This window comes from Micrasema longulum, unplaced genomic scaffold (genome assembly GCF_059751315.1).
Source record: "Micrasema longulum isolate JH-2025_06_02 unplaced genomic scaffold, ASM5975131v1 h1tg000487l, whole genome shotgun sequence".
Lineage (NCBI taxonomy): Eukaryota > Metazoa > Arthropoda > Insecta > Trichoptera > Brachycentridae > Micrasema > Micrasema longulum.
This window is the reverse complement of record NW_028277684.1, coordinates 1,333,233-1,358,042: the sequence shown is the minus strand read 5'-3', so window position 1 is coordinate 1,358,042 and position 24,810 is coordinate 1,333,233. Positions and strand designations below refer to the sequence as shown.

Genomic DNA, 24,810 nt, shown 5'->3' with positions numbered 1-24,810 from the left:
AACTGAAACCTTTATTATCTGATTTATTTTTTTCACATACTAGGGAATGCTTCAAAATATTTTTTTCATTTTTTATACTTCAAGAAGTTCGACCAATAGTTTTAATTAAAATATTTTGAGTTTGTCCAAATGTTTGTAAACAAAATATTGGATTTCACCCCCTAGGGAGTTATTAATCTTTATCTCTGTTGTAATTTATTAATCTTAATAACTCCCCAGATAGTGAAATCAAGTCTTTTGTCTATAAACATTTGGGCAATCTCAACATATTGCAATACTAGGGAATAAATTACCGCATTGGGAATAGATTGTGGTAAAGCGGGGAAAGTAGAGAAGATATATAAGTACAGTATATTATTCTACTCATTTTTTTTATTATGTATATAATTAATTATAAAAATTTGCTGCAGTACATTTAAACATAGGTTTGTTTTTATAAGCTTTGAAAGTTGTTTTCACTTTGCCTGTATCCCATCTCTGACCAGCTGCAGCTGTTTACGGTAGTAATCTGGACCTCCAGTTCTATGGCTTCTCTGCATCTACGCACCCGCTTTCATGTTTGTAAATGAAACCTCAAAAATAAATAATCTTAATAACTGGTTAGGGACAAATTATAGTTCTTTTTTTTTTTTTTTTTTACTTATATTCACTATTTATTGTTCGCCCAATAAGCATTCTCCTAATTTCAGATGTTCCCGCTCCAATTTCATATAGTTTTGCATCCCTAAGAAGCCTTCCAGTTGCATAATCATTTATGTAGCCATTACCACCTAAAATAAATTAAATATATATATATATATAAAGTACTGCACTATACATGACAGCATGTGGTATTTACGTGCCTGTTTTTATAATATTCGATTGTAATTCAAATATTTTTTAGTATCTATTTTATTATTTCGTGTTTAAGGGAAAACAACATAGACTATAATGGTAGTGACCCAATGCGATCATAGTGAAAGTAAGGTAAGTAATCTGGGAGAATTAATTCATATGGATTTACGTGGGCCGATGCGATTGGAGTTGTCCGTCGGATGGTCAAAATATTATTTAAGATGACAAGTAGCTTTTGATATTTGTATTTTTAAAAAATATAAATTAAAAATGTTGATAAAAATAATATTACAGAGGACAATAATGATTTTACAAGCTAAAGGCCATAATGATGTTACAAGCTAAAGTCCTGGTATAACAGGTATATATATATAGTTGGATAATTTATATAGTGCCATTTTTGTGAAAATCACCTTAAGGGCGCTGTACAATTAATAAATATCCCAGTACGTCTTGCAGCTACAGAGCGCATGGACGGTTGGGATTCTAGTTTCTCGTTTTTAATTAAGATCAATCAAAAATTATAACAGATAGGAGCTAGATTACAGGACGTCTTGCAGCTACAGAGCGCATAGACAGTTAGAAATTTAGCCCCCATTTACACATTTTAAATATTGACAAATAAATTTAATGTATTAAAAAAAATATATAATATCAATAATAAAAAGGAGTAAGATTACAACACGTCTTGCAGCTACTAAGCGCATAGACGATTAGAATTCTAGACCCCATTAACAAAATTTTGGTATTTTAAAGTTGATATATGAAAGCTAGATAACCAATCATCGTGCAGCTACAAAGCGCATGGACGAGAGGAATTCCAGCAAAGTTAAAACAATTTCAATAAATTTATAAAAAATAGAGTATAATAGTAAATTGGTCAAGTGTTCATGGCAAGAAGTAAGCAATAAAAAACTAAATAAATCAAACACTGTTTCAACTCCATGGTTAACGAAGGGAGATAGATGTCCGAAGAGAAGCGTTTGTAGACAGTAGGTAGATACCGTCGCCATGTGGCCCGCTGGCTGGTAGATAGATTACAGGACACTGACATGTGCAAACTGTTGACACATTTTATGCTTCGCTACAATGTAACAGGTTAACACAGCGGGAGAAAATCAGCAAAAAATTGATAGCTTCTTATAAATTATCAGCTATTTTTTTAATTAAATCTTTAATACACACTCACTATATACAAGATTAGAAATCAAATATATTTTAAACATGTCATAAAAATATATAGGTATTTGTCTATATTTACATTTGCAGAATGACAAACGAGCAACAATCCATATGATAAAAAATACAATACGAAAATGTCACCATTCTGTTCACCAATCATAAAATAAAAATGTTTGAAAAGAAGAAAGATATAATTTATCAACTTATTGATTAAACTAATCTTCTAATGCACAAGCTCCCATGTTTCTCATGAGAGGTGTGCAAGAGTATGTAAATGAAACGGCAGCTTATCTTCCTTTTTATAGATGTTTGCGTGTAATTTGAAGCATTGACATAAAATACTCCGACAAAATAATCAAGTAGATCTACCTTTCCTGCCTTTGAAATCAAGCCGGCATTGCGGGTATTTCTACACACTAATAGCACCAGTCGGGTGGGCAAGTAGAACTATCTTTTCCCGTATAAAGTGTTTTTATAAGTATACTGCAATATACCACCAAGAAAAAGTCACATTACTTAAAATTGAATGGACAAAACTGGTTTAAATAAAAATTTCAAATTACACTAATATTAAGGGCAAGGAAATTTTTGTATGTAGCTACAGAAAAGATGGCTAAACCGAAAGAAAAAGATGGAAAAGATCTATTGATATGGAAAAAAAAAGATATAGTAGCCCAAGAAATAATTATAATAAGAGTAAAAGAAAACATAATTTCCTATTTATTGTCATGTAAATTAATGTACCTGTCACTTTTGTTTCGTAAGTTTGTTCGTATCTCACTTCAACACAGCCAAAATCCTATTTCACTCTCGTTCCCGCTTCATACAATACGAACAAACTTGCGAAACGAGGCAGTAACGGAATAAGGGCTCAGTAAATTATAAAATGTTTAAAAAGAATATGTAAAAAATAGATTATGAACATTTATTAAAAACCTTACCTAGGATTTGGATAGCATCAAGAGCCATTTGAGTTGCTTTTTCTGCACAATAAAGGATAACTCCAGCACAGTCCTTGCTGTTCACAGAACCTGCATCACAGGACCTTGCCACACTATACAAATAGCTTCGACAAGCCCCCAATGTTGTATACATATCTGCCATCTTCCCCTATATAATTAAATCAGTTCAGTTGAATATTTAAACATATCTCCTAGAACTTATATTATGATTTTAAATACTTTTTCTATTCTTAAATATCATTGTTATCTGTCAAAAATAAAATCACGAATAAAAACATGGTTAGCGTATTTGGTTACCATGCATAAGCTCCTAGATTCCATTTCTGACAAATATTTATCTATTTCAAGCCTAATGGTTTTGGTTCTGTGTAATAAATTATAGATATACCTACTCCGCAATAGATTATTCATAGAATATTTTAAATACAGATAGAGTAAATATTTATTCATACTGATATTAGTATATACAATAAGACACACCCCAATTTTTGGTTGAACTTTCAGAGTAAAAAAAGTGCATTTTATGGTCCGAAAAATACGGTATTCTTAGACAACTTAAAAAATAAGTCAAACAAATAAGATATATTGTTTTATGCATTATAAGGAAAGAAGAAAATTTTAATGATGTAATAATTTATATTTAAATATAAGTTACCAATTAAAAATACTAATAACTTAAATCAAAACTTTAAACTACGAATGCCTTATGAAACGTACCTGTATTAATTGAAATTCTCCAATTTTTTTCCCAAACTGTTTTCTGGTATGAGCATATTCAAAAGCAATATCTACACAGGCTTGCATGATGCCAACAGGCCCAGCTGCCAAGACCAATCGCTCCAAGTCGAGTCCGGACATCAGAACATACACTCCGGCACCTTCTTTTCCAAGCATGTTTTTAGAAGGAACCTAAAATAAATATAAAAAACTACAAAGATGTACCACAATGGTTCAAAGTAGTCATTTAAGTTATTGCATCCTCATTTACAAAAAAAATATAATACCTTACAATCTTCAAAAACAAGTTCTCCAGTGCCTGAACCTCTCATTCCAAGTTTATCCAACTTTTGCGCAACCGAGAACCCTTCAAATCCTTTTTCTATTAAGAATGCAGAAATTCCGTGCTGTTGTTTAGCAGCATTTACATCTGTTTTTGCATAAACCTACAACACATGTGTCCGTATTGTTATTAAGGTTTTGGTTTTAAGATAATGGTTAGCATACTCCATAAGTAAACTATTACAATTTTAAACTTTAAGTACCACGAGAACATCAGCATCTGGTCCATTGGTAATCCAAAATTTATTTCCATTTAGTAAATAATAATCTCCTTTTTTTTCGGCACGTAACTTCATAGAAACCACATCACTCCCAGAAGACACTTCTGACATGGCTAAAGCTCCAATATGTTCTCCGCTACATAACTGTAAATAATACGCATATTATATTTATTTGAATTCTTATTTGATAAATAACTTTATTCATAAAAATAAAATAATAAATATTCCTGAATACTATATTCATGTCCTTATAGTGTAATGTAATGCATCGATTGGGTTGCCATACATACTGAGTTGATTTTTCACTAATATTTCATGTCTCCTCAGAAAATTTACCCATTTTTCTTTTGTCTAATAAATTTTGAAGATACACCGCAATTGGTGTAAGTATTAATGCAATGCCCTATTCATTATTAGGACTGGATAGGGGTAAGGAACATCATTAAAAGTTATGTAATTATAAATACAACCTTCGGCAGATATTTTGATTTTTGTTCTTCATTGCCATTGCGATTAATTTGGTTTATGCATAAATTTGAATGTGCTCCATACGAAAGTGCAATACCAGCACTTGCTCTGAAACAAAGAATGTTTATAGAACTTTCGTGTTTAAAATGGAATGTATTTTTTTGTGTGTTATATAAATATTTTTGTTTAGATTACCTAGATAATTCTTCCATAATCACAACATGATCCAAGTATTGACCTCCAGATCCACCAAATTCTGGATTTGCTGTAATTCCTACATCACAAAATATTTTTTTTTATCAATTATATTACTGTTACGCGGGCTGCAACACATTATACAGATATGACAAAAAATAAATCACATAGAGAAAAACATCATCTTCATCATTCCCTTTCCGCACTTAATGGTCATAAGGCACTGCAAAAGTACCTGGTCAGCACCATGCGAAGGAACTGATATTTTATCAAACTCAGTACTCACAAAGTTTTGCTTTTGACCTAATAAAGCTCAGCCGAAATCAAGTGAGGGTTATCACTAAAGCCCTTACAGGAGACTGCAGATTGAACAAACACCTTGTTAGGATGAACCTTTCTGAAACTTCTAGATGTAGGTTCTGCAGTGCAGATGAGGAAACACCATTACACATTATATTTTAATGTAATGCTTTACATCATAAAAGCAGCCTCATCCTCGGGGGACCACTGGTTTAACCTGAGGATGTTAAAGAGTTCGCCCACTACCTACTTGCTTGGCTTTGAGTGGGGGATTTAGCAAAATGTAAACTCTCGCCTTCCACACAGTAGCCAGGCTCTTCATAGACCTGGGCTTGGAGGGCGAGAGCTATTCACGGGGACCAGTCACAATAGATCTTCACAGGTCACAGTGGTATGTCTGGAGCTTGCATAGCACTGACCCCCACCACTAAGAATAAGAAGGCAGTGCAATAATATAGGTAAAAACAGTATTGGATAAAAGTAATTTGATTTAAGATTAGGGTGCGCCGTGATAAATAAACAAATATTTTTTTAAACTAAAACAATGATATTATTACTTATCGCATACCAGCCAATAACATTAACGACCGCGTATTTCCCTATATGTTTTTTTTTCTGGCATATCTGTATACCGCCGGTGTCAGTTCGCACCGAGTAATGATTGTTCGGGCATATCTAAAGATATTCAAAATGTAGAGTGCAAAAAATGTTTAATCACTTTCCTGATAATAAATGTGTTTCGGGCCACAGGTTGAGTATGGCTGGTTTTCCCCTATTATTAAAAATATGTATACATATTTACATAATATATATGTATGTTTATATCCATGTAACCATTTTATTTTTCAAAAAGTAAACTGGGGTTGAGAAATTTATAGTTAATGATAAAATATTTTCATCAATAAATAAGATCTACGTCAAAGAAACATTAGAAATAAGAATCTCCAAAAGGAGAAGGAAATAAATTCATTAATGCTTATTGCTTACCAAGAACTCCTAGACTTCCAAGTTTTTGCCAAAAAGTACGAAAATCTTTAAATTCATTCAATTTATCTATTTCTGCTGCCTTGGGAGCGAGATCCTTTTGGGCAAAATCAAAAATAGTTTTCCGCAACTGTAATTTTTTTAAATAAATCATACATCAATATGAGCATCTAATGCACCTACTCTAACACAATTAAAATGTTTGCTGTATTATTAAAACCAACTGGATTATATTTTTGAAAGATTTCACTGAACATTATTTTAAGCTCTATGTTATTTAAAATCTTAAACCTGTATTTGTTCACTAGTCAAACCAAATATACTTTCATCAATGGAATAATATTTTGAAAAATGTCTAGTAAAATATGGTTTGACAATGAAGAATTTACTATAACTTCCAACACACAATTTTAAAGCCATCTTTGGTAACTTTGTTGGCTATGACGTTATAATGTACTTTCGGTACTAACAATACAAAACAAGTGATAAGCTTATCATTCCATAGCTGTTATCTTTTCAGCGGTGTAGGTATTTATTAGTGGTAAATAATAAATTTTGTCTACATTTAATTTAATCTTCACTATGTTTATTTTTTTTTTTTAATATTTATTGAAAGTATTTTAATTAAATAAGTAATCATCTAGTTATTCTTATCTGAAAAAGGGGGATTATATCCTCGCTATACTTATAAAACCCTCTAAATGCATTATTGACTGTTCTGAGAAAAATCTGTTTGAATTTTTGACTGAACAAAAGTATTTTCAACGTATTTTGGACATGAGACATACTCATGAAATTATCTTTATCTTAGTTCCTTTAAATTGTTTCAATGGATGAGATTTCAAAAAAAAGTTTCTGGTAAATGGAAATTGTGGTTTTTACCAGAAAACTAAAAATTCATGGGTTTTTATACATGCTAACTTTGAAACAAACCCTTGGGGGAGATTCAAAGGATTTAATCAGTTGACAAAGCTCATAAAACTACATATAATTGCATTTTAAATTTGTTTTCTATTTTTTTTTCATTTAAATGATTTTATCAATATTGCGATATGTAATATTTATTTAATAGTTCTATTACATTTTATATATAAACTGTAATGTAAATAATAATCAAATATGTAAACTTACCTATCCTTTATAAATTAATATTATTGTGCCTACAAAACTTTAAATACTCGGGACACATAAAAACACTGACCTATATTATGTAGCATAGAATTAAGAACAGTCTAGAACGAGCATAGAATCATTTTTTTTAAACTTTTTTTTTTTAATAAATATTTGCGTTCTTATAATTTACGCAAATATTTAATTTTGACGGCCATTTTCAACGAGTTGTTAGAAAATGGGAATCAAGTTGGGGTAGAGTGGGATTCGAACCACGGACCTTTGATCTGTGAGTCCGAGACACTAGCCACGGGCCAAGACCCGATTATTTGAATACATCAGACTGTGTCCAATAATTCCCCCACTTAGACACACTTTCGCCACGCGCATACTTGAAATCACCGGGTAATATTGCCAGATCGCGAAGAATATAACCATAACACAAATGTAAGGTAAAACATTCTGTTAATTTCTCTAAAATTTTATTGTGCACTCGGAAACATTGATTAACACAACAGAGTAGGTAAGTAAGGGGTCATTTAATAAGAGTAGGTAATTGAATTAATGAACTTTGAACATAAAATATAAAACAAATTTTATTTGACATGAAACAAATATTTTTATATCATGTCAAATAATATTTGATGTTTTGAAGATAATGTCGGTCAAACGTCCACCACAGAATTGTTTAATTCGAGATTCAATTTTCATTCATTCTCTCATTAGATGAGCAAAGTAGGGTAAACAAATTTACTACCCTGGCAACACTAACGAATTTTCCATTTTGTTTTTCGACAATCTGACAGACGGAAAAATAATTTAATTTTTAAGTAGGTAATGCATTTGTTATATTCACATTCATTAGCTAATTACACATGAAATGTGATTGCATCCTGTTTCTTTAAGATGCTAGCAGTATTTATTCACTTTAAAAGGACACAACACGGCATAGTTGAATTCAAATCAGGAGTTGCGTACTGAGTGACGTTTACAAAGAAACTAATGGATCAAAACGTAAACCTACTCATTTATGAGTAGTTGAGTCGCCTTCTATTTGATATGCGTTTGCGGTTTCTGGACTATTCTTAATTCTATGTTGTGTAGTTATAAATATGAAACTCGTTTTTAATGTACATATGTAGTTTTAATGTCTCTTTCACTTGCCCTCAAAGTCTGATTTTTAATATATAACATCTTTATTAATATAATTATGATCACTAGTAAAACCATTTCCCTGGGTAAATTGACTTATTTTGCTTTAAATATAATTTTTTTATAATTATTATTATGTACATCCATTAAAGCTGTATTTTAACTATTAAAATATAACACGTACTAAATGAATATGTAAAGCGGGTTCTCTGAAACTAGTATTCGCGGTGCCTATCTACATTATGTATGTATCTATCGATGTATTTATCTGTATCTCTTAACTAATCATAATTCGTATAGATTTTAAATAACATAAAAAAGATGCGCACTAATGTCACAGTAAATAAATACACTCTCTGTATAAATGTATCATAAATTTATTATGTAAATCATGATGGCACTTTGACATTTTAAATTAGACTTGAATGGGACTTAGCATTATTTATGTAGGTACTTTTTTTTCCTTTATTAGGGCCTTCTACCAAAACTTGATAACATCGGCCAAAAACAAGTTACATTAATAAACATAAGAACAACACAAACAGAAAGGAATAACAATATAGATACAAACAATAGACAACCAAAATATAAGTACTAAAATAACATCAAAATATCAATTGTAATCATAAACACACAACCAAACCAACAAAAATTTCAACACAAATTGAAATAGGCACTAACAGAAAAACCCACCAAAACCTGATAGTGCCTATTTAACAGAAAAGATAAAATTACAGTAAAATATTAGAAGAAAGAACCTACAATAAGATAATGTTGGAAATAGAGTAGGTATGTATGTATATAATTGTATGATTAAACAATTTGTAGACTAAATTTTTTGTATGCTTAGGTAAAAAGCATAAGACTATATTAATTAACTGTAAAAAATGTCTCTTCAATTAGTTTATGCTCAATTTTGTGGATTGAAAAAAAAATCAATATAAGATTTAAAAACCCTAATTAAAAAGTGGGTAAAATGAATAAAAGTAGGTCTGTATCTATTATATAATATTAATGTTTGATTAAACCAAATTTCATCCCAATAATAATGCATATTTTAAGAACAGCTTTTTTTATAAACAATGTTCAACTGTCGGAAGTATATCGTGAGCATACAACAAAAACTGGCCAAGTCAGAATTCTTATTTGTTGGGAAATCAAGATTAAAGTTTTTACATACTACCTAGATACACACTCATAGTTTTGCTATTTACTACACTTCTGATTTCTTTTTGAAGTTTCTTTTGATTTACATAGTACAAAGCATTAACAATGTATTGTGTCAGTATGAAAGTGCTTTGATTTTGTCAATATTACCTGTAGCAGATGTTCATAGACTGATTTGATCAATATACAATTGTGTCGGTTAATATAAGAAATGTTTAAATCCTGACTCAACTATTTTTCACAAACAACGTAACAGCATTAGGCAATTAGATTAATTGATGTAAAAGACAAGATCTAGATGTTATGAACGATATAAATGTATTCTATATAAATAAAATAATAAGAGTTTATTAAAAAAATAAGAGATAAAATAATAAGTGACAGTTTCCATATAAAATAAAGATTTATTTTGTAATTAACTGAGTTTGATATAATACAGAGGATTTAACTAGTTTTTAAGAAATTCATTCATAAATATGACAAATTTTTATTTAATCTGTCATTTATAGTATATGTAAGGGTTGCCACCACTTATATAATCTTATTCTTATATCTACTAGGTTTCCGGTTTTTTTATCAATAAAAAATTGTAAATTTTAAGGGAAATACAAAAATTTGTTTATTCAAAGTATCGCCCCTCGCTAGTTATACATTTGCGCCATCTCTCTGGCAATACATGAATACTGTGACGATAAAATGATGTGTCTTTGGACCGAAACCATTCATCCAACCAATTTTGCACTTCTTCAAAATTGGCTAAGTGTAGTCCAGCTAAGCCATGGGCCACCGACCGGAACAAGTGATAATCAGAAGGGGCCAGATCTGGAAAATTATGTGGGGTGCGGTAGCAGATCCCATTTCAGTGTTTTGATGGTCTAGACTATAGACTCTATAGACTATAGTCTATAGATTTTTGTATATGGGGATACTTCAAAGAAGTTGTATACGGGAATGAATTTTCAACTGAAGAGGAACTTCGACAAAAGTTACGAGATGCGGAAAATATAATACGTCAAAACCATAACGCATTTCAAGACTTGAGAAATATTTTTTGTCAAGTATTTGGCCACCTGTATAATCAAATCTAGCAATAGCAAAGCATTGTCGAGTTCAGCTCGTATATCTATAAAAATAAAATAAAATTTAATTTAAAAGGAAAATAAAAACAAAAGCAACTAGTCATCACACACTCACTGTCAAATACAAACTAGGGGCCATTTTGAAAAAATGGACTCGGATTGGCCACATCAGATGTTGCTGGTATTGAAATAAAACACGGTATGGATGTTGCCGATTTTGATATAAAATTAAATTTCAAACTTAAATTACTACATTAAAATGTTGGATCTTTCCACTTACGATATAAACAACCTATGTAATCCTAATATTTCCATAGTTTTGCATTAAAAAAATATTTTTTACCAAAGATGGATTTTACGGATTTTGAAATCCACTGATAAAATTATCAATTTTGTAAAAAAAACTTTGAGATATAAGTGGACTTGGTTTTTTGTCAGTAAAAAATACCATCTAGCACTAAAAACTTAGTAATAAAATCTCAAAATTGCAAAATTCGACTTGGCCACTTTTTGCTGTATGCTCACAATATATTATTATATATATGTAAAGAAATACCTACCTAGAAATAATGTCTAGGATTCCTTTCTGTTTGAATTATGGCGCGCTTTTCAAATGTGATTGTGTGTTGACTTGGCTAAGTACCGATGTTATCAAGTTTTGGTAGAAGGCCCTAATAAAGGACTTGGCTAAGTCCACAGACTACAGATATCTTTAAGTCAATAGGTGCAAATAGGTGGCACCAGAAGAGAAGGTTGGTAATGGCGGCTGTCACTTAAGTGAAAATATTAGAGAAATAATTTAGTATGGTTATTAAAGAAATATCAACAAATAAACTTTAAATGTTGTTTATTTGTTTTACAGGTAATGTTTATAACTTTATGATAATGTAATTAGTGTTTTATTTCTGAATATGAAAATAAATCTTTGTTTTACAGAGCAACACAAATAGTTTGATTTGTCATCACCAAAAACTAGATAACAAATACACTTATTGTCTTATATATATATATATGAAGGGGAAAGGCAAAAATGCCACTGATCATTATTTTTGGGAAGACCAACAAAACCAGTAGCAAAAAGACTATTTCTTTTAGATTCAAAATGACAGATTTTTAAAATAGAATTTTTTAAGGCTTATTTCATATAAACCCTTTTCGTAAATACAAAAATGTATACAACATAAATTTGTATGGGCAAACAGCGTTTTGTTTAACCTTAAGATGACATTATGAGTTGCTTTTAGGTTTTTTTTGTTTTGATTGTGTATACATATTATGTTATGTGTCCAGGCAGATGAAGAATACAGTTCTGTGTGTGAAGTAGAACCAGAACCCGAGACGAATGTCTTAGACTCGATGGCTGCTTTCAGGTAAAAATCGTGTAATGGTTGATGCATTCACCTACCATTCTTGAGTTCCTGTGGTGGTATTCTGGATCTTCTCTACCCCCTAGAGGCCTAGAGTGATTAATTTGAAGATTTTTATTTTTTTAATGCGACGACACTTTGCTTCATATAATGGCCACTGATGATTAAACATCACATCATTTTTGATTTCACATGTTCATATTTTTTTATGTTTAATCATCAATATGGGCATATACGAAACAAAAATTAGTCACATGAAAAAATAAATATCCCCAAATTAACCACTCTAGGGGATGGAGAAGATTTATAATTGTACCCCAGGGTTCAGTAGGGTGGTCATGAAATATTTATTTTAAAGGTTTCTTCAACTCCGATATTTTATTGTTCTTGGATTGGCAGCTGAAGCGTAAAAATGATCACCTTACCTTCATGTTATAGATGATCGAACTACACTGAATTTGGTTTATCAATACAGTGCCCTATGGTCCACTGGGTGCAGAAAGGGGATGATGATATATTATATACCTATTTTCACTAGTTTTGTATAAATTCAATATGTGTACCACTTACCAGTCTGAAGTTGTTCATCTACAGCAAAAGTACTACATAATTAGTGAAAAAAAACTAAAAGTGAAATTGTTACCAAGTGTTTTATTATTTGTTTTTAAAAAAAAAATACTTCTTTAAAAAAAACTATTAAATACATAATTATTGGGCCTTACCCATAAACTTGGTATAAAGTTACGCCTAGGCATAGTGGTAGAATAAGGATGGTATTACCATCCTTATTCTAGCGGAACTTCACCATGTATCAGAAAATCAATGGTTGGTTTCATTAAAAAAAATTATTAACAATAATTCTATATTCTTGATTAAAGTTCAATGTAATCAAATATATAATTTAATGTAGGCTATAAATTTTAATGTTAATTCTATTAATTTATTTGACATCAAATAAATACGTGAAAGCATTTTTCACAAATTTATTTGACGTTGAATAAATATGTGAAAGCATTTTTCGTCAATTTATAAGTTATATTTACAATATTTTATTATTTAATTAAATAAAAATGTTTTTAATAACATCGTGATTTGTTTTAAAGTGAAATCTATATGAGATTTCTAATTTTTAATTTATACTATGTAATATACAAATATTTTAGATTCATTTAAAGCTAAAAATAAATAACTGTGTTGCTTTTTAAGAAGATTAGGTATCTGATTTTCAAAATTTCATTAAGAACACAAGAATAAAAATATTTAGCTGCTAAATACTCATTTTTATATCCTCTAGCATAGAGCAGGGATGCGAGAATCGATTTAATGTCAGAATAGCACTTTTTAAACTATGTATTGTAAACAGTATAAGTAGTCACGGAGAAGTCTAAAATGTGTGTGTATTAAGAATAGATCATTTTGCCAGTATGGTGCCATGATGGAGAATAAAAGAAGCACAACGAAGGTTTAGTTCACGTCACATTGTAATGTTTACTCCAGTGTTACTATCACAACTGGATCCAAAGTCTTCCTCCCGGAAGGTTGGGGTCAATAGCGGTGTCGACTTCCATACAGCGAAGGATTCTGAGCGGAGGTGTTTTGCTGCCGGACTGGATACCCTGATGTTATTCCTCCAGGTTTCACATTCTACGAAATTTTAGTTTCATTAAAATAATAGAATTAAAAACATTCAATTTGATAGTGAAAGGTTTTGGCGAAGTCCATTGTAATTCATTATAGAAAAGAAAGACTAGTGATACTTAAATTTTTAAATTTGGAGTAACCGTTGACCAATTTCATGGCTTTTACATCTTCAAGTATGCCATAGCAAATGAGTAAATATTCAATCAGTAAAGATTTATATACCAGTAATTGAGATTAATTATTTGTTTGATGCGCCTTTTTATAAAGTGTAACTACATATCGTTGCACATCAAATATGGGCCATGTGACTCGAAGCACATTCTGAGAAAATCTATAAAAACTATTAAAAAAAAAAAAAACTAATCCGAAAATAACACTTCTGTGTATGGACGTAGACGTGGAGTATATTTATTTAAACTATTAATTACTTTATGCCAAAAAGTCGCATTTTGATAATTTTCTCGGAATGTGCTCTGAGTCACATTGCCCATATTTGATGTGCATCGACGATATATCGGTAAATATAGGAGTTTATATAATGTTATTTTAATTTAAATATACAGGGTGTTCATTAAACCCTGTCACATCCGAAACCACGATGATCAGTATGAGGAAGAAGACATAATGGCACATTTTTAGAAAGAATAAATTTAAAAAAATAACATATCAAAAAAAATAAATGGTTGTTTACTACTGCAGGGGTGAAACGAGGAGGGGGAAGGGGGGAGTCTGATACTGTGCCGCGCTCCCCTCACTTCTCCCCCTGCAGAAGTAAGCAACCATTTGCTTTAAAAATATTTTATTTTAAATAATTTTCTTTGTTCTAAATATTTTTTTTAATATGCTAAATAGGTATTCTTGCCCATGCTGATCATCGTGGTTTCGGATGTGACAGGGTTTAAAGAACACCCTGTATGTATTAAAAAATCACAACAGCGGTGGAAAACTTTTAAAAAGGAAATATCTAATAAGTCTAGGTATTTACAGCGCTTATGACGCTTATTCCATCCCTAGTAAACATACTGGCAGATACACAAATTCTTCTACGTGATTCAGAATATCTTCGTTCACACTGATCTTATATTTCGTTATATTTTCATCCCTTTCAAAAACCATCACTTTTGATTTATCAACATTCATAAGCAAATCGCTTTTCTTGCATACATCGTAGACTTTTGTTACCAAGAATTGCAGGTCTTCTTTGATGCTAGCAAGAAGCACGGCATCATCCGCACACAGAAGACAGTTAACAGTTATACCACTCAGTTTTGCTCCCATTCTTAAATCTTTCAGTTCTTTCATACAGTTATCGATGTAATCTCGTATATGTATACAAATAATATTTTGAACTACCTGAGTTGAATTGTGTTGCATAGAGGGGTGGATCTGGGCAGAGAGAAGTGGAGGGGCGTGGCGAGAACTCGGAGCGACTGTTGTGCCCCCTGATGTTCTCATATATTCATTCTGCAAAACAAATATTATTTCACTAATATTTACTAACATTAATCAAACATTATTTCGATTAAGTTTTACATATTTTATAATATAACAATGCCAAAATCACAAATCTGCAAAAACGATTTTGAGATATTTAGATTTAATAGTTTATTACCAGTGTTGTAAATCTAATGAAATTATACTCAATCAAAATACATTTTATAAATTTATTTACAAACCTTATAGTCTACCTAAATACATATATTATGTAACATGAAATTATTAGACAAAGAATAAGAATAATAATGATCTTCTTAATAGCCTTCAACAATCCCGAGACAAGCTATGGTGTAATGCAAGCCGCAAGATGCATGCAAGCAATAATTAGCCGAACACTCCTCTAGTGGAATGGAAGGCCTGTTGACTACTGCCAACAGGCCGGCTTCTCCTGAAGAGTTTTAAGTGGTTTCCTCTCCACATGAAAATGCTGAGAAGTTCCCGATTGGTCCACATAAATATATCCCTCCTGATCCTAACAGTTTAGATAAATTTAAAGAAATTTAATTGCAGAAAAATCCACCTTTTTATATATAAACCTTGTATATTATAAGCAAGGTAAATAATAAAGCAACTCCCATATAAAAAAATAAATTTGAAAAAAGCCATAATTAGGGGTGTGCTGATCAAAGTAGCGTGGAATTATTTCTCATTCTCTCTCTTCAGTTGCTGATGAATGCTGATAAATTGAATGTGACGATTTTTGAAAGAAATGAAAGTATGACTAAATGTGAGATCACTAAAAATGGGGTTACACTGAAACAGGTCGAGGAATTTATGTGACTGAGAAGTATGTTTACTAGGAATAGAAAGATATCGAAAGGAGAGTAGGTGCCGGGAACAGGGTGAATAGTGCACTATAATCAACCTTGGCAAAGAAATATTTGTCGCAGGAGGCAAAATTAGCAATTAGAAAACAGCTCAGCCTACTTTCATGAAAGTAGGCTGAATACTGTTGAAATGCGATCTCTTAGGCAAACGTGTGTAAAAGTAGGATAGGTGTACAGGTGACGAGATTCGTGCATTATGCAAAGCTGAGACAAGCATTATGGACAAAATCAAGAAAGGAGTGCAGCATTGGTTTGGCCACGTAGAGCGAATGAGCCGCGAAAGAAAGGCTAAAAGGATTTACAATGCGAATATTGATCGATGCGGAAAACGAGGAAGACCGAGAAAAACATGGCATGACCAAATTCGAAAAATACTTGAAGATGGACGTGTCAAAAGTCGTAATAATCGGCATGCTTGCATGAGATGTATGAATGTAAACAGAGTGATGTGGGATTATATCCTCTCTGCCTACCCCCACGGCGAAACAGCGTGGTGGTTTGTTCAACAAAGTCTAGTCCAGCAAACAAGCCATTCAGTTAATTAAACATGAACATTGTAGTCAATTCATCAAATTAAAAAATATCTGGTCTTAAAACTAACATTTATGTTGTATCTAAAAACTAAAAGTCAGCTTCACGAATAAAGCAACATACCTGTTTATTTGAAGTGTGGTGTTGAACATGTTGGTAGGGAGAGCCATATAGGAGCGTGCGAGCTCTCTGTTCACCTTGTGAAGGCAAAGCATAAAAGGATGTGCCGGTTCCACCGGTGCTATATTGGGATGGTTTGTTCCACAACACGGCTCTGGACATCTCGCGACATCTTCCATCTTCCATTTCTAGAAATTAATAAAAAATTTACAGATAGAGACAAACACAGAAAACAACTTGAATCATAAAAACACAATTTAATATAAATATATATGTTTACACACATTCTTATTATTTACCCAAATATTTAGATTTGAGAGACTTTTTAAAAGTTGTAAATAACCATTCCAAGAAGGAATCAATTTGTGGTAGAGCTCTTGAACTTCCGACCTCTGTGATTTTTCGAGATCAAGCTAACAGAAATTATTTATTAATTTGATTGAATACAAAAATAATTTATCTCCATAATCAACATGTTCTGTTTCTTTTAACTTGTAAAAAAATATGTTTTCGACAAAAGCTTATCAAAATGATTTAATAAGTTGTACATACTGTGGGTTAGCCCTTGCGGGTGGGGGGCGAGTTGTTGCTTGTGGTGGGGATTGAGGTATGGTGCCCGGGGGTTGGAGTAAGGGGGAGAGGGGCTGCGTACTCTCTTCATGCCACCACCACCGCCCTAAAAACATATTTCAATAACTTTATACGAATCTTTTATATTACCGCCAAATAGGAGTCGCCAGTTCTAAGACTAAAATGGTGAATTATAAAACTGATATAATTAAAAACAAATGCATAACGTAAGACATTGTATTTTCAGTCCTTAGAATACCAAGACCATAAAATATAAATTAATTTCATTTACTCAAATAGAGAATACAGAAATAATAATCATACCAAAAAAGTATCAGTAAATAAAAGACGTAATAATATTTGTCCTTTATCTTAGTAAAATGTATGCATTCATATAGATTTTGTAAAATTTTCAATAGAAATAAAAAGAATTGTCAAACAATTGGTTAGATACCTTATTGAGCATATGAACTAACGGTGGCCTGTCCATATTTGGATTTCCTTGAGATACCGTCGGTGGAAGAAACAACTGTGACTGAACCATATTACCACCGGATACCATCCCATTCATATTTACCAACATTTCACTGAAAACAAAGATCACACAATGCAAATTACATATGTAAATAAAATCATTATCAAACTTAAGTAAACCAATGGCAGCTCTGAAATGCCTTGACTTCCAATATTACATATATATGGAATAATTAATAGTGAGTGTAATACAACTAAGCTAGTGTGAAATTAAAGATAATCTAACTCTACAAGCATTGTAGATTTTTTATAAATATAAACTACAACACAATTATATTTTTTCTTATATAATTTTAATTAATAGCATAATAATGAAATTCAATTAACATTTCATTTTTATTTTTAATAAATTTTAAAAGTGAGGTTTCTTTAAACAAGGTGTTTGTACATTATATTATTAATTGTACCTTCATTTTTGTTGGTTTTTTTCAATAACTTCTTGTCATAACTAGCTTCAAGAACTGATCTGTACAGTACATTCATGCAAATTTAATATGTAAATTTGGTATTCTATACCAAAGTACCATGTACTAGATAAATAAATAAAAACTTGAGTACTTCATATCCAAATTTGACTCAACAATAATACAGCTAACTTATAAGGCACGATTTTGTAAGAATTGCTTCAAGGGTACTTTACTTTAGTTATTCACATAACTGTGCATTTGTTTGTATATTATGACAGACACAATCATTTTGTCAAAATTATGTAATTGAGTATGCACCAATATTAAAAACGAACAAAAGAAAGTTATATAAATTAGATTTACTCCAAGAACTACTGAAAACTAATTATATAATCTTTGAAATTTTAACAAGTCTGATTTCTTGCTTTGTATTATCCATGATGTTTAATTGTAATGTTACTGTAGTATAATGTTTCTCGAGTTTGACTTGTTCAATTACTGTTTGCAAAAAAAAACAATAACTTTTAGGGTTACCAGAGTACAACATTAATTGATATTAGACTCTTGGTGGCTTTCTAAATTTGTATGAAGTAACTAAATAAATATATTAGGCAATGTAACTAAGTTGTGACCAAATTGTCAGTTACTTTTAATAGAAAATTTATAATATAGTATGGATTATAATAATATATCAATACTAACTTTGAATCCTTATTTTGTTGTCTTTTTCTGTTGTCATCTTCGTTTAGTACTTTCTTAAGTTGTAAGAATAATTGATGTTTCTCTTCCTTAGATTGTGCCAGCTTTTGTTCCAACTGTTGTATTTGCTCTCTGGTTTCGCCTGAGGATGTATTACGAAATATAAATGTAAGTACCAGTTAAATATAAACAAAATACAAAAATATCTCAATATATTAGGAGAATAAACTTACCAAGAGTCATTACATCTTGCCTTTCTCTCGCTTCTCGTTCTTTTCTAAGTCTTTCTTCTTCAACTTCGGCTTCATGTTCTAGATTGTAATTTCAAAAATATTTACAATAATAAAAGAGAAAACAAATAAACAAAAGAGATTCGGTCAAAGAGGTTTGGTCAATTTCTCAATAAAAAATTAACAAGCTACTTTCATCACCCACAAGGCCAATTAATAAGTACGTTGATAACGGTTGCACATATTTGTTTCCGTCGTTTGGAATCCTCGAGATGAAATTTATATACATCACAACTAGACAGGATACACAATAGATTCCTGAAACTTCTGGATCGTAAACCTCACACTTATTTTTAATTGTACAAAGACTCTTTTTCATTTCAGACTTTGACTTCCCTCACTAAACGTAAAAGTAGTTATAACATTTACTAGATGTATTTACTTACTAGATGCATTTCCGATCTGTCCTTTATCTTAAATTTTTTTAATAATTTTATCGATAGCCCTTATTATCTTAGAGTATATTTTGATATATTGTCCCGTTAAGTTAACACGACAGGTTAATTTTTTTTACAATCCATCACCCAAAAAAAAAATATTTTCAAAACTCATTTATTTATCAAAGCTGCTTTCAATTTAACTTACTGTGTCCCCCATTTAGATATTTTTAATACTAAATTTTGCAACTTCAAAAAAAACTTTCTGAAACACTATGTAATATGGTTATGTTATTATCGTAAGTAAATTTGGAATCGGTCAACTATATCCCTCTCCTCCACTTCTCTACTTGTTTTCCTACGGTACTCTTCTTCTCTTCTAATTTAATTGCTTTTCTCTTTATTGCGTAACATGTTTTATCGTTATATTTGTGAAAAATTTGAACGTACTATTTTCTATATTTTATTATTTTGAAGATATCTTCTGTTTTTTCCCAATAGGTAAAGAATGATATTACATTAATTGGTAAGGCGTGTGTACAAAATTGTTAATGTTTCCTCCAGATACAATAAATAATAATAATAACAAATAATTCATTTAACTATTCATGAGCATACTCGGAGCATTAAAAAATTGTAGTTGAATTGCATATTTCAAAACTAAGAAAAGCACGAGTGTGTATTCATGTATGGAAGTAAATTAAAAAGTACATAGAATGGAGAAAAATAACAATTTGAATTAAAAGACAAATTAAATACTAATTAAGACGGTAATTCGGACTGGAAAAATGTGTTAAATGGATTGAGTGTTCAAAAAATATATTATGAATTGAATGACCCGGCTAATGAGCACAGCCAAAACTAGTTTTAAAAGGCGAATATTTAATAAATAATATTAAAGAAGCAATCAAACCTTCTTTCTTTCTTTGGCGTTCTCTAATAATGTGTTTTTTAAGAGCAGCCCGCATTTGCTGGCTGTTTTTTTCTGCCTTTTCTTCGGCCGCAGATTTTACGGCAGTCATTTTTGTTTTTAATATTGCGAAATGCTAAGAAAATAACTTATGCATATATTTTTTTTTAATGAGGAAAAGCAAAAAATTGTGTGATAGATTCACGTTTGCATTCCCCATAAAATATTCACTATAGTATTAGACGAACACACAATGAACGAAAAAACAACGAGACCAAACTGTCAGATATTCACAGACTTCAGATATTATTACCTAGAAACATAAACCATAGACCAAATAAACGGAAAAGCATAGATACTTGCAACTGGCAGCACCATACTTGTTTATGGTCAACTTCTTCTTTTGATAAGTAAATGGTAAAAGTGTCGTATTTAAAAATAATAAAAATAACATATTGACCACTCAGGATTTAAAATTAATTAAATTGGCGACAAAAAAAAAACAAATGCACTTATATTTTCAGTGGTGTCCAGACGGAATGAATAACATAGTTCTATGTTTGAAATGAAATCTAAACCCTGGGCCGAAAGCCCCCCAATTAAAAATCCTAAAAAGGCCAGATAGCAATTTAAACTTGCCTCAAGCTTGTATCAAGTTTGAAGTATCAAGAGTTCAAGCTTGACCCAAGTTTGAGATTGCAACTCTGTAAACTTGAGGCAAGTTTAAAGCTAACTTCCTAGTTACCATCCAACAAAAATCATGCAAGTTTGGATTTATTTAGCAAAAAAAAAAAACAAAAAATTTAAAACAAAAACAAAAAATAGAAAAAAAAAAGAAGAGAAAACAAAAAAAAAGCAAAAAAAAACAAAAAACGAAACAAAAAAAAAACACAAACCAAAAAAAAAACACAAACCAAAAAAAAAACACAAAGCCTCTTGAAAATATTAATATTAAATAAAATATATTGTTATTATTACTCAGTATATTTATTTTGAATAAATAATAAAAATTACGGGCTATTTTTGCCAAGAAAGTCCGATGATGTGATGTCAGATGATGTGATGACAAATAATTCATGTCAATTGACTGGAGATCAGAGTCCGGTGGATTCTTTTGTCTCTCAACTCTGAAACAAATAAATAAAACTGTTTTATGACTTACTAGCTTTTCGACTAGCGGGATTTCTCATGGTAAAAAGTATCCGATATTCAAGTCAAAATTTGTTACAACAAAGGGAAAACATTTTGGGAAGGACATATGGAAGTCTAGGTATTTACTGGGCTTATGTACTGTCAATGGCTGGTTGAAGTGGTCACTTTCCAAACTGTGTAATATTAAGCGTTCTGCCTATGTTTAAACATCTTCATTTCCTCAACTCTTCCATCTGTTAACTTTTTTGAAGTATAAGAGCCTCTGAGGTTAAATTGTTGGTTTATTATATCGATATATTATCAACAGCCTTTCTTGTTCTGTAAATAAAACATAACTCAATCAATTCAATTCAATAATAGTATAATGTGTGTGATATTTAATTTAAACTATTGTAAGCATTATGCCGTGGATGAGATATTAATATCATACTTACTTTTAAAAAGCTCTTGACAAGACGGTTTTGTCGAGTGACAGTGCAACAAAAACTCATTTTTAATGTTTTTTCCTCAGTGGCATATCAATAGTTTATCATTTAAACTGAGTATTAACACTTTGACAATATTAAAAGTTTTAAAATCGCCGGAAAAACGTCCAATGATAAATGCGTAAATAAAAATGACGGTGAAATATATCATTTTTCTATGACTTTGGTAGTATTGCCAATCTGAATGTAATTTGGAATTAACCACTTTTTTGGATATTTGTCATGCACTAATTTAATTCGACGGCCTCCGTGGTGTAGTGGTAAAGACATTTGGCTCACACATGGAAGGTTCTGGGTTCGATTCCAGGTGAGAACATAAAAATTAAATGTGATTTTCTTAAGGCTGGGCGTACCGTGCTGTAATTCACCACTGTAATTGGGCCTCACGGCCTGTTGTGGTGCCAAAAAAAAAATCGGTCTTGTAGAAAAGTCCTGGGATTAGGTATAACAGTTTAAATAAAAAAGGAATTCTCTCTATATTTTTATGTATATGGCAATGTGTTAATCATCACTCTATGACTTTCGGATTCTGAAATACCATTCTTGACATAACAAGATTCCAGCAAGTTTTGTCAAAACTTGTCTCTTCAAATTTGTCATAACAATATTCCAGCAACTTTTGATAAAAACTTGTCGTGTCAAATTTTCCTTTTCAATCTTCCATCAATCTTAAATCAAGTTTGTGCCAAGTTTCACTACTATCTGGGAGGAAATCGGTGGAGATTAATGCGTTTCATTGTGTAGTGGATAGCGTATTTGCCTACTATGCTCCCAGTCCCCAAGTTCAATTCTTGGTAAGGTCAATATGAAATCTTAATTTAAAGGGTTCTTTTACACCACAATATTTCACAATCCATCGACTGGCTAGGACTAATCGTTTTCATGTAACCCGAGATAAGCTGATAAAACTATGATGATGGTGATATTTATAGCAGTCTCACTTATGCTAGACTATGTTCTTGTATGTGCTCTCGAATTTACTTTCTTAAATTCTAAACACACATTTTATTTAATCATGTTATCTTGTAGATTTGATTATAATTAGTGGTGTTTAAAAATAAATCTTAACCCTTAATCATAATCATGGGTCTATTTGGATTGAATATATGTATTTTTAAAGATTTTGCACATTATGCCACTATGGTTCTTCGTTGCTTTATTGAACTTCCGACATTAAAAGCTTACTAGAAATAGCTACCCGAGAGTTCAGATTATAAACTCAAATGAATCAACAATGCTACAGATGTAATGTTCCATATTCAAAAAAATATTTATTGATATGTTTTGGGGGTCCAGGGGTGGTATTCTGAACGCAAAAGCGTGCGTAGAAAATGCATATTTACGTACTAAATACCAGCAACTCCCGCCCAGGGCTGGTATTCTGAACGCATTAACAGCGCGGTAAAACGCGTATTGAGTATGTAAAAGCGCGCTATACCGTGCTATAATTGCGTTCGGAATACCAGCCGTGGTGATGTAATGGCTAAGTCGCTTGCCTAGTAGATTTAATTTACAGTGAGACTACAGAAAACATCAGTTTTTATTTTACCACTGTGATTGGGCTTCATAACCTGTTGGGGTGAAAAAGTATTTTTTACGACAACAATATTCATTATTCATGACAGAAACAATATTTTGTAAGCATATCTGAAAAATTTTTGATACAACACTTTTAAAAAAAAGCTTATGTTTATACTGAGATTTTGTTTCTCTCATTTTGGATTAGAAATTATGTAGAAGTCAGATAGAATTAGATCTGTTAACAGTAGGATCCGCAATACTTATTTTTCTCGCTAAAACTGTCCTTAAATAAAATAAAAATACCAGGGCCCCTATTACAATGGGATGCTTTTTTAAAAAAAAAAATATTTACATTATTATGATTTACCCAAATATTTAATTTTGAGGGCTATTTTCAACGAGTTGTAAATAACTCACTATTAGAAAATGGGAATAAAGTTGGGGTAGATTAGGATTCGAACCACGGACCTTTGATCAGTTAGTCCGAGACACTAGCCACAGGACCACAACCCGATTAAAACCCGGTTAACAGTTATCTTCAATCGTCTAAGTGAAATTGATTTTTTGTATGAAAATGTGCATATTTGTATTGAAATTGGAAGTATTTTAATTAGTATTTTAACAGGTGGATAAAATTTTTTGGAATAATCTTAAGAGAGAAAAACGGCTGCATTTGAAGAAGAAAAAAATTATCTATCATCACGGCAATGCCTGCCCATCCATCGTTAGTTGCGCAAGCAAAATTGTACAAAATCGGGTTTGAACAGGTTACTCAGCCACCATATTTGCCAGACCTGGCCCCCAGCGACTTCTACCTGTTTCTAAACCTGAAGAGATGGCTCACCGGTAAGCAATTTGACTCAAATGAGGAACTCATAGCTGAAACTGAGGCCTATTTTGGAGAGCTTCCTAAGGACTACTTTTTGGACGGGATAAAAAAGTTAGAAAATCGTTGGACTTGCTGTATCGACTTAAAAAGAATGTATGTTGAAAAATAAAACCAAATTTAGGCAAAAAAATGTTTTCTTGTTTCACTTACAGCCAAACTTTTTGATCCACCTAATCTTATAATGGAACATAATATTTCAAAAACAATTTTATATGTGTATTCTGTTTACAATACAGAAAATTTGATTTTGTATTTTATGGATAACTGAAGATAGAGGGTC

At 31.2% G+C, this 24,810-nt stretch overlaps 2 protein-coding genes and 2 long non-coding RNA genes across 5 annotated transcripts; 1 reads left to right on the top strand and 3 right to left on the bottom strand.

Moving 5' to 3' along the window:
• Nucleotides 1-354: 354 nt before the first annotated feature.
• LOC148281196 (isovaleryl-CoA dehydrogenase, mitochondrial) lies at nucleotides 355-6,692 on the bottom strand. The gene is made up of 9 exons (XM_088227089.1): nucleotides 6,497-6,692; nucleotides 6,209-6,335; nucleotides 4,922-5,000; nucleotides 4,729-4,834; nucleotides 4,241-4,402; nucleotides 3,983-4,141; nucleotides 3,696-3,887; nucleotides 2,958-3,126; nucleotides 355-770 (listed from the first exon to the last, which is right to left on the bottom strand). Exons 1-9 carry the CDS (start codon nucleotides 6,623-6,625, stop codon nucleotides 637-639), a joined length of 1,257 nt encoding a protein of 418 aa, XP_088083215.1. The 5' UTR covers nucleotides 6,626-6,692; the 3' UTR covers nucleotides 355-636.
• A 2,554-nt stretch (nucleotides 6,693-9,246) lies between these two features.
• On the top strand, nucleotides 9,247-13,072 carry LOC148281195 (uncharacterized). Its single transcript, XR_015822405.1, has 3 exons — nucleotides 9,247-11,575; nucleotides 12,004-12,083; nucleotides 12,519-13,072. It is a non-coding gene; the product is annotated as an uncharacterized LOC148281195 (long non-coding RNA).
• LOC148281194 (uncharacterized) lies at nucleotides 12,712-20,860 on the bottom strand. Its single transcript, XM_088227088.1, has 8 exons — nucleotides 20,487-20,860; nucleotides 19,140-19,217; nucleotides 18,910-19,048; nucleotides 17,721-17,853; nucleotides 17,249-17,372; nucleotides 16,700-16,884; nucleotides 15,075-15,185; nucleotides 12,712-13,724 (listed from the first exon to the last, which is right to left on the bottom strand). Exons 1-8 carry the CDS (start codon nucleotides 20,593-20,595, stop codon nucleotides 13,626-13,628), a joined length of 978 nt encoding a protein of 325 aa, XP_088083214.1. The 5' UTR covers nucleotides 20,596-20,860; the 3' UTR covers nucleotides 12,712-13,625.
• Nucleotides 20,861-21,224: 364 nt separating this feature from the next.
• Nucleotides 21,225-22,222, bottom strand: LOC148281193 (uncharacterized). Of its 2 annotated transcripts, none has more exons than XR_015822399.1 (3): nucleotides 22,070-22,222; nucleotides 21,762-21,953; nucleotides 21,225-21,610 (listed from the first exon to the last, which is right to left on the bottom strand). It is a non-coding gene; the product is annotated as an uncharacterized LOC148281193 (long non-coding RNA). The 2 variants fall into 2 exon arrangements; XR_015822400.1 differs by having other exon boundaries at nucleotides 21,775-21,953.
• Between the last annotated feature and the right edge of the window lie 2,588 nt (nucleotides 22,223-24,810).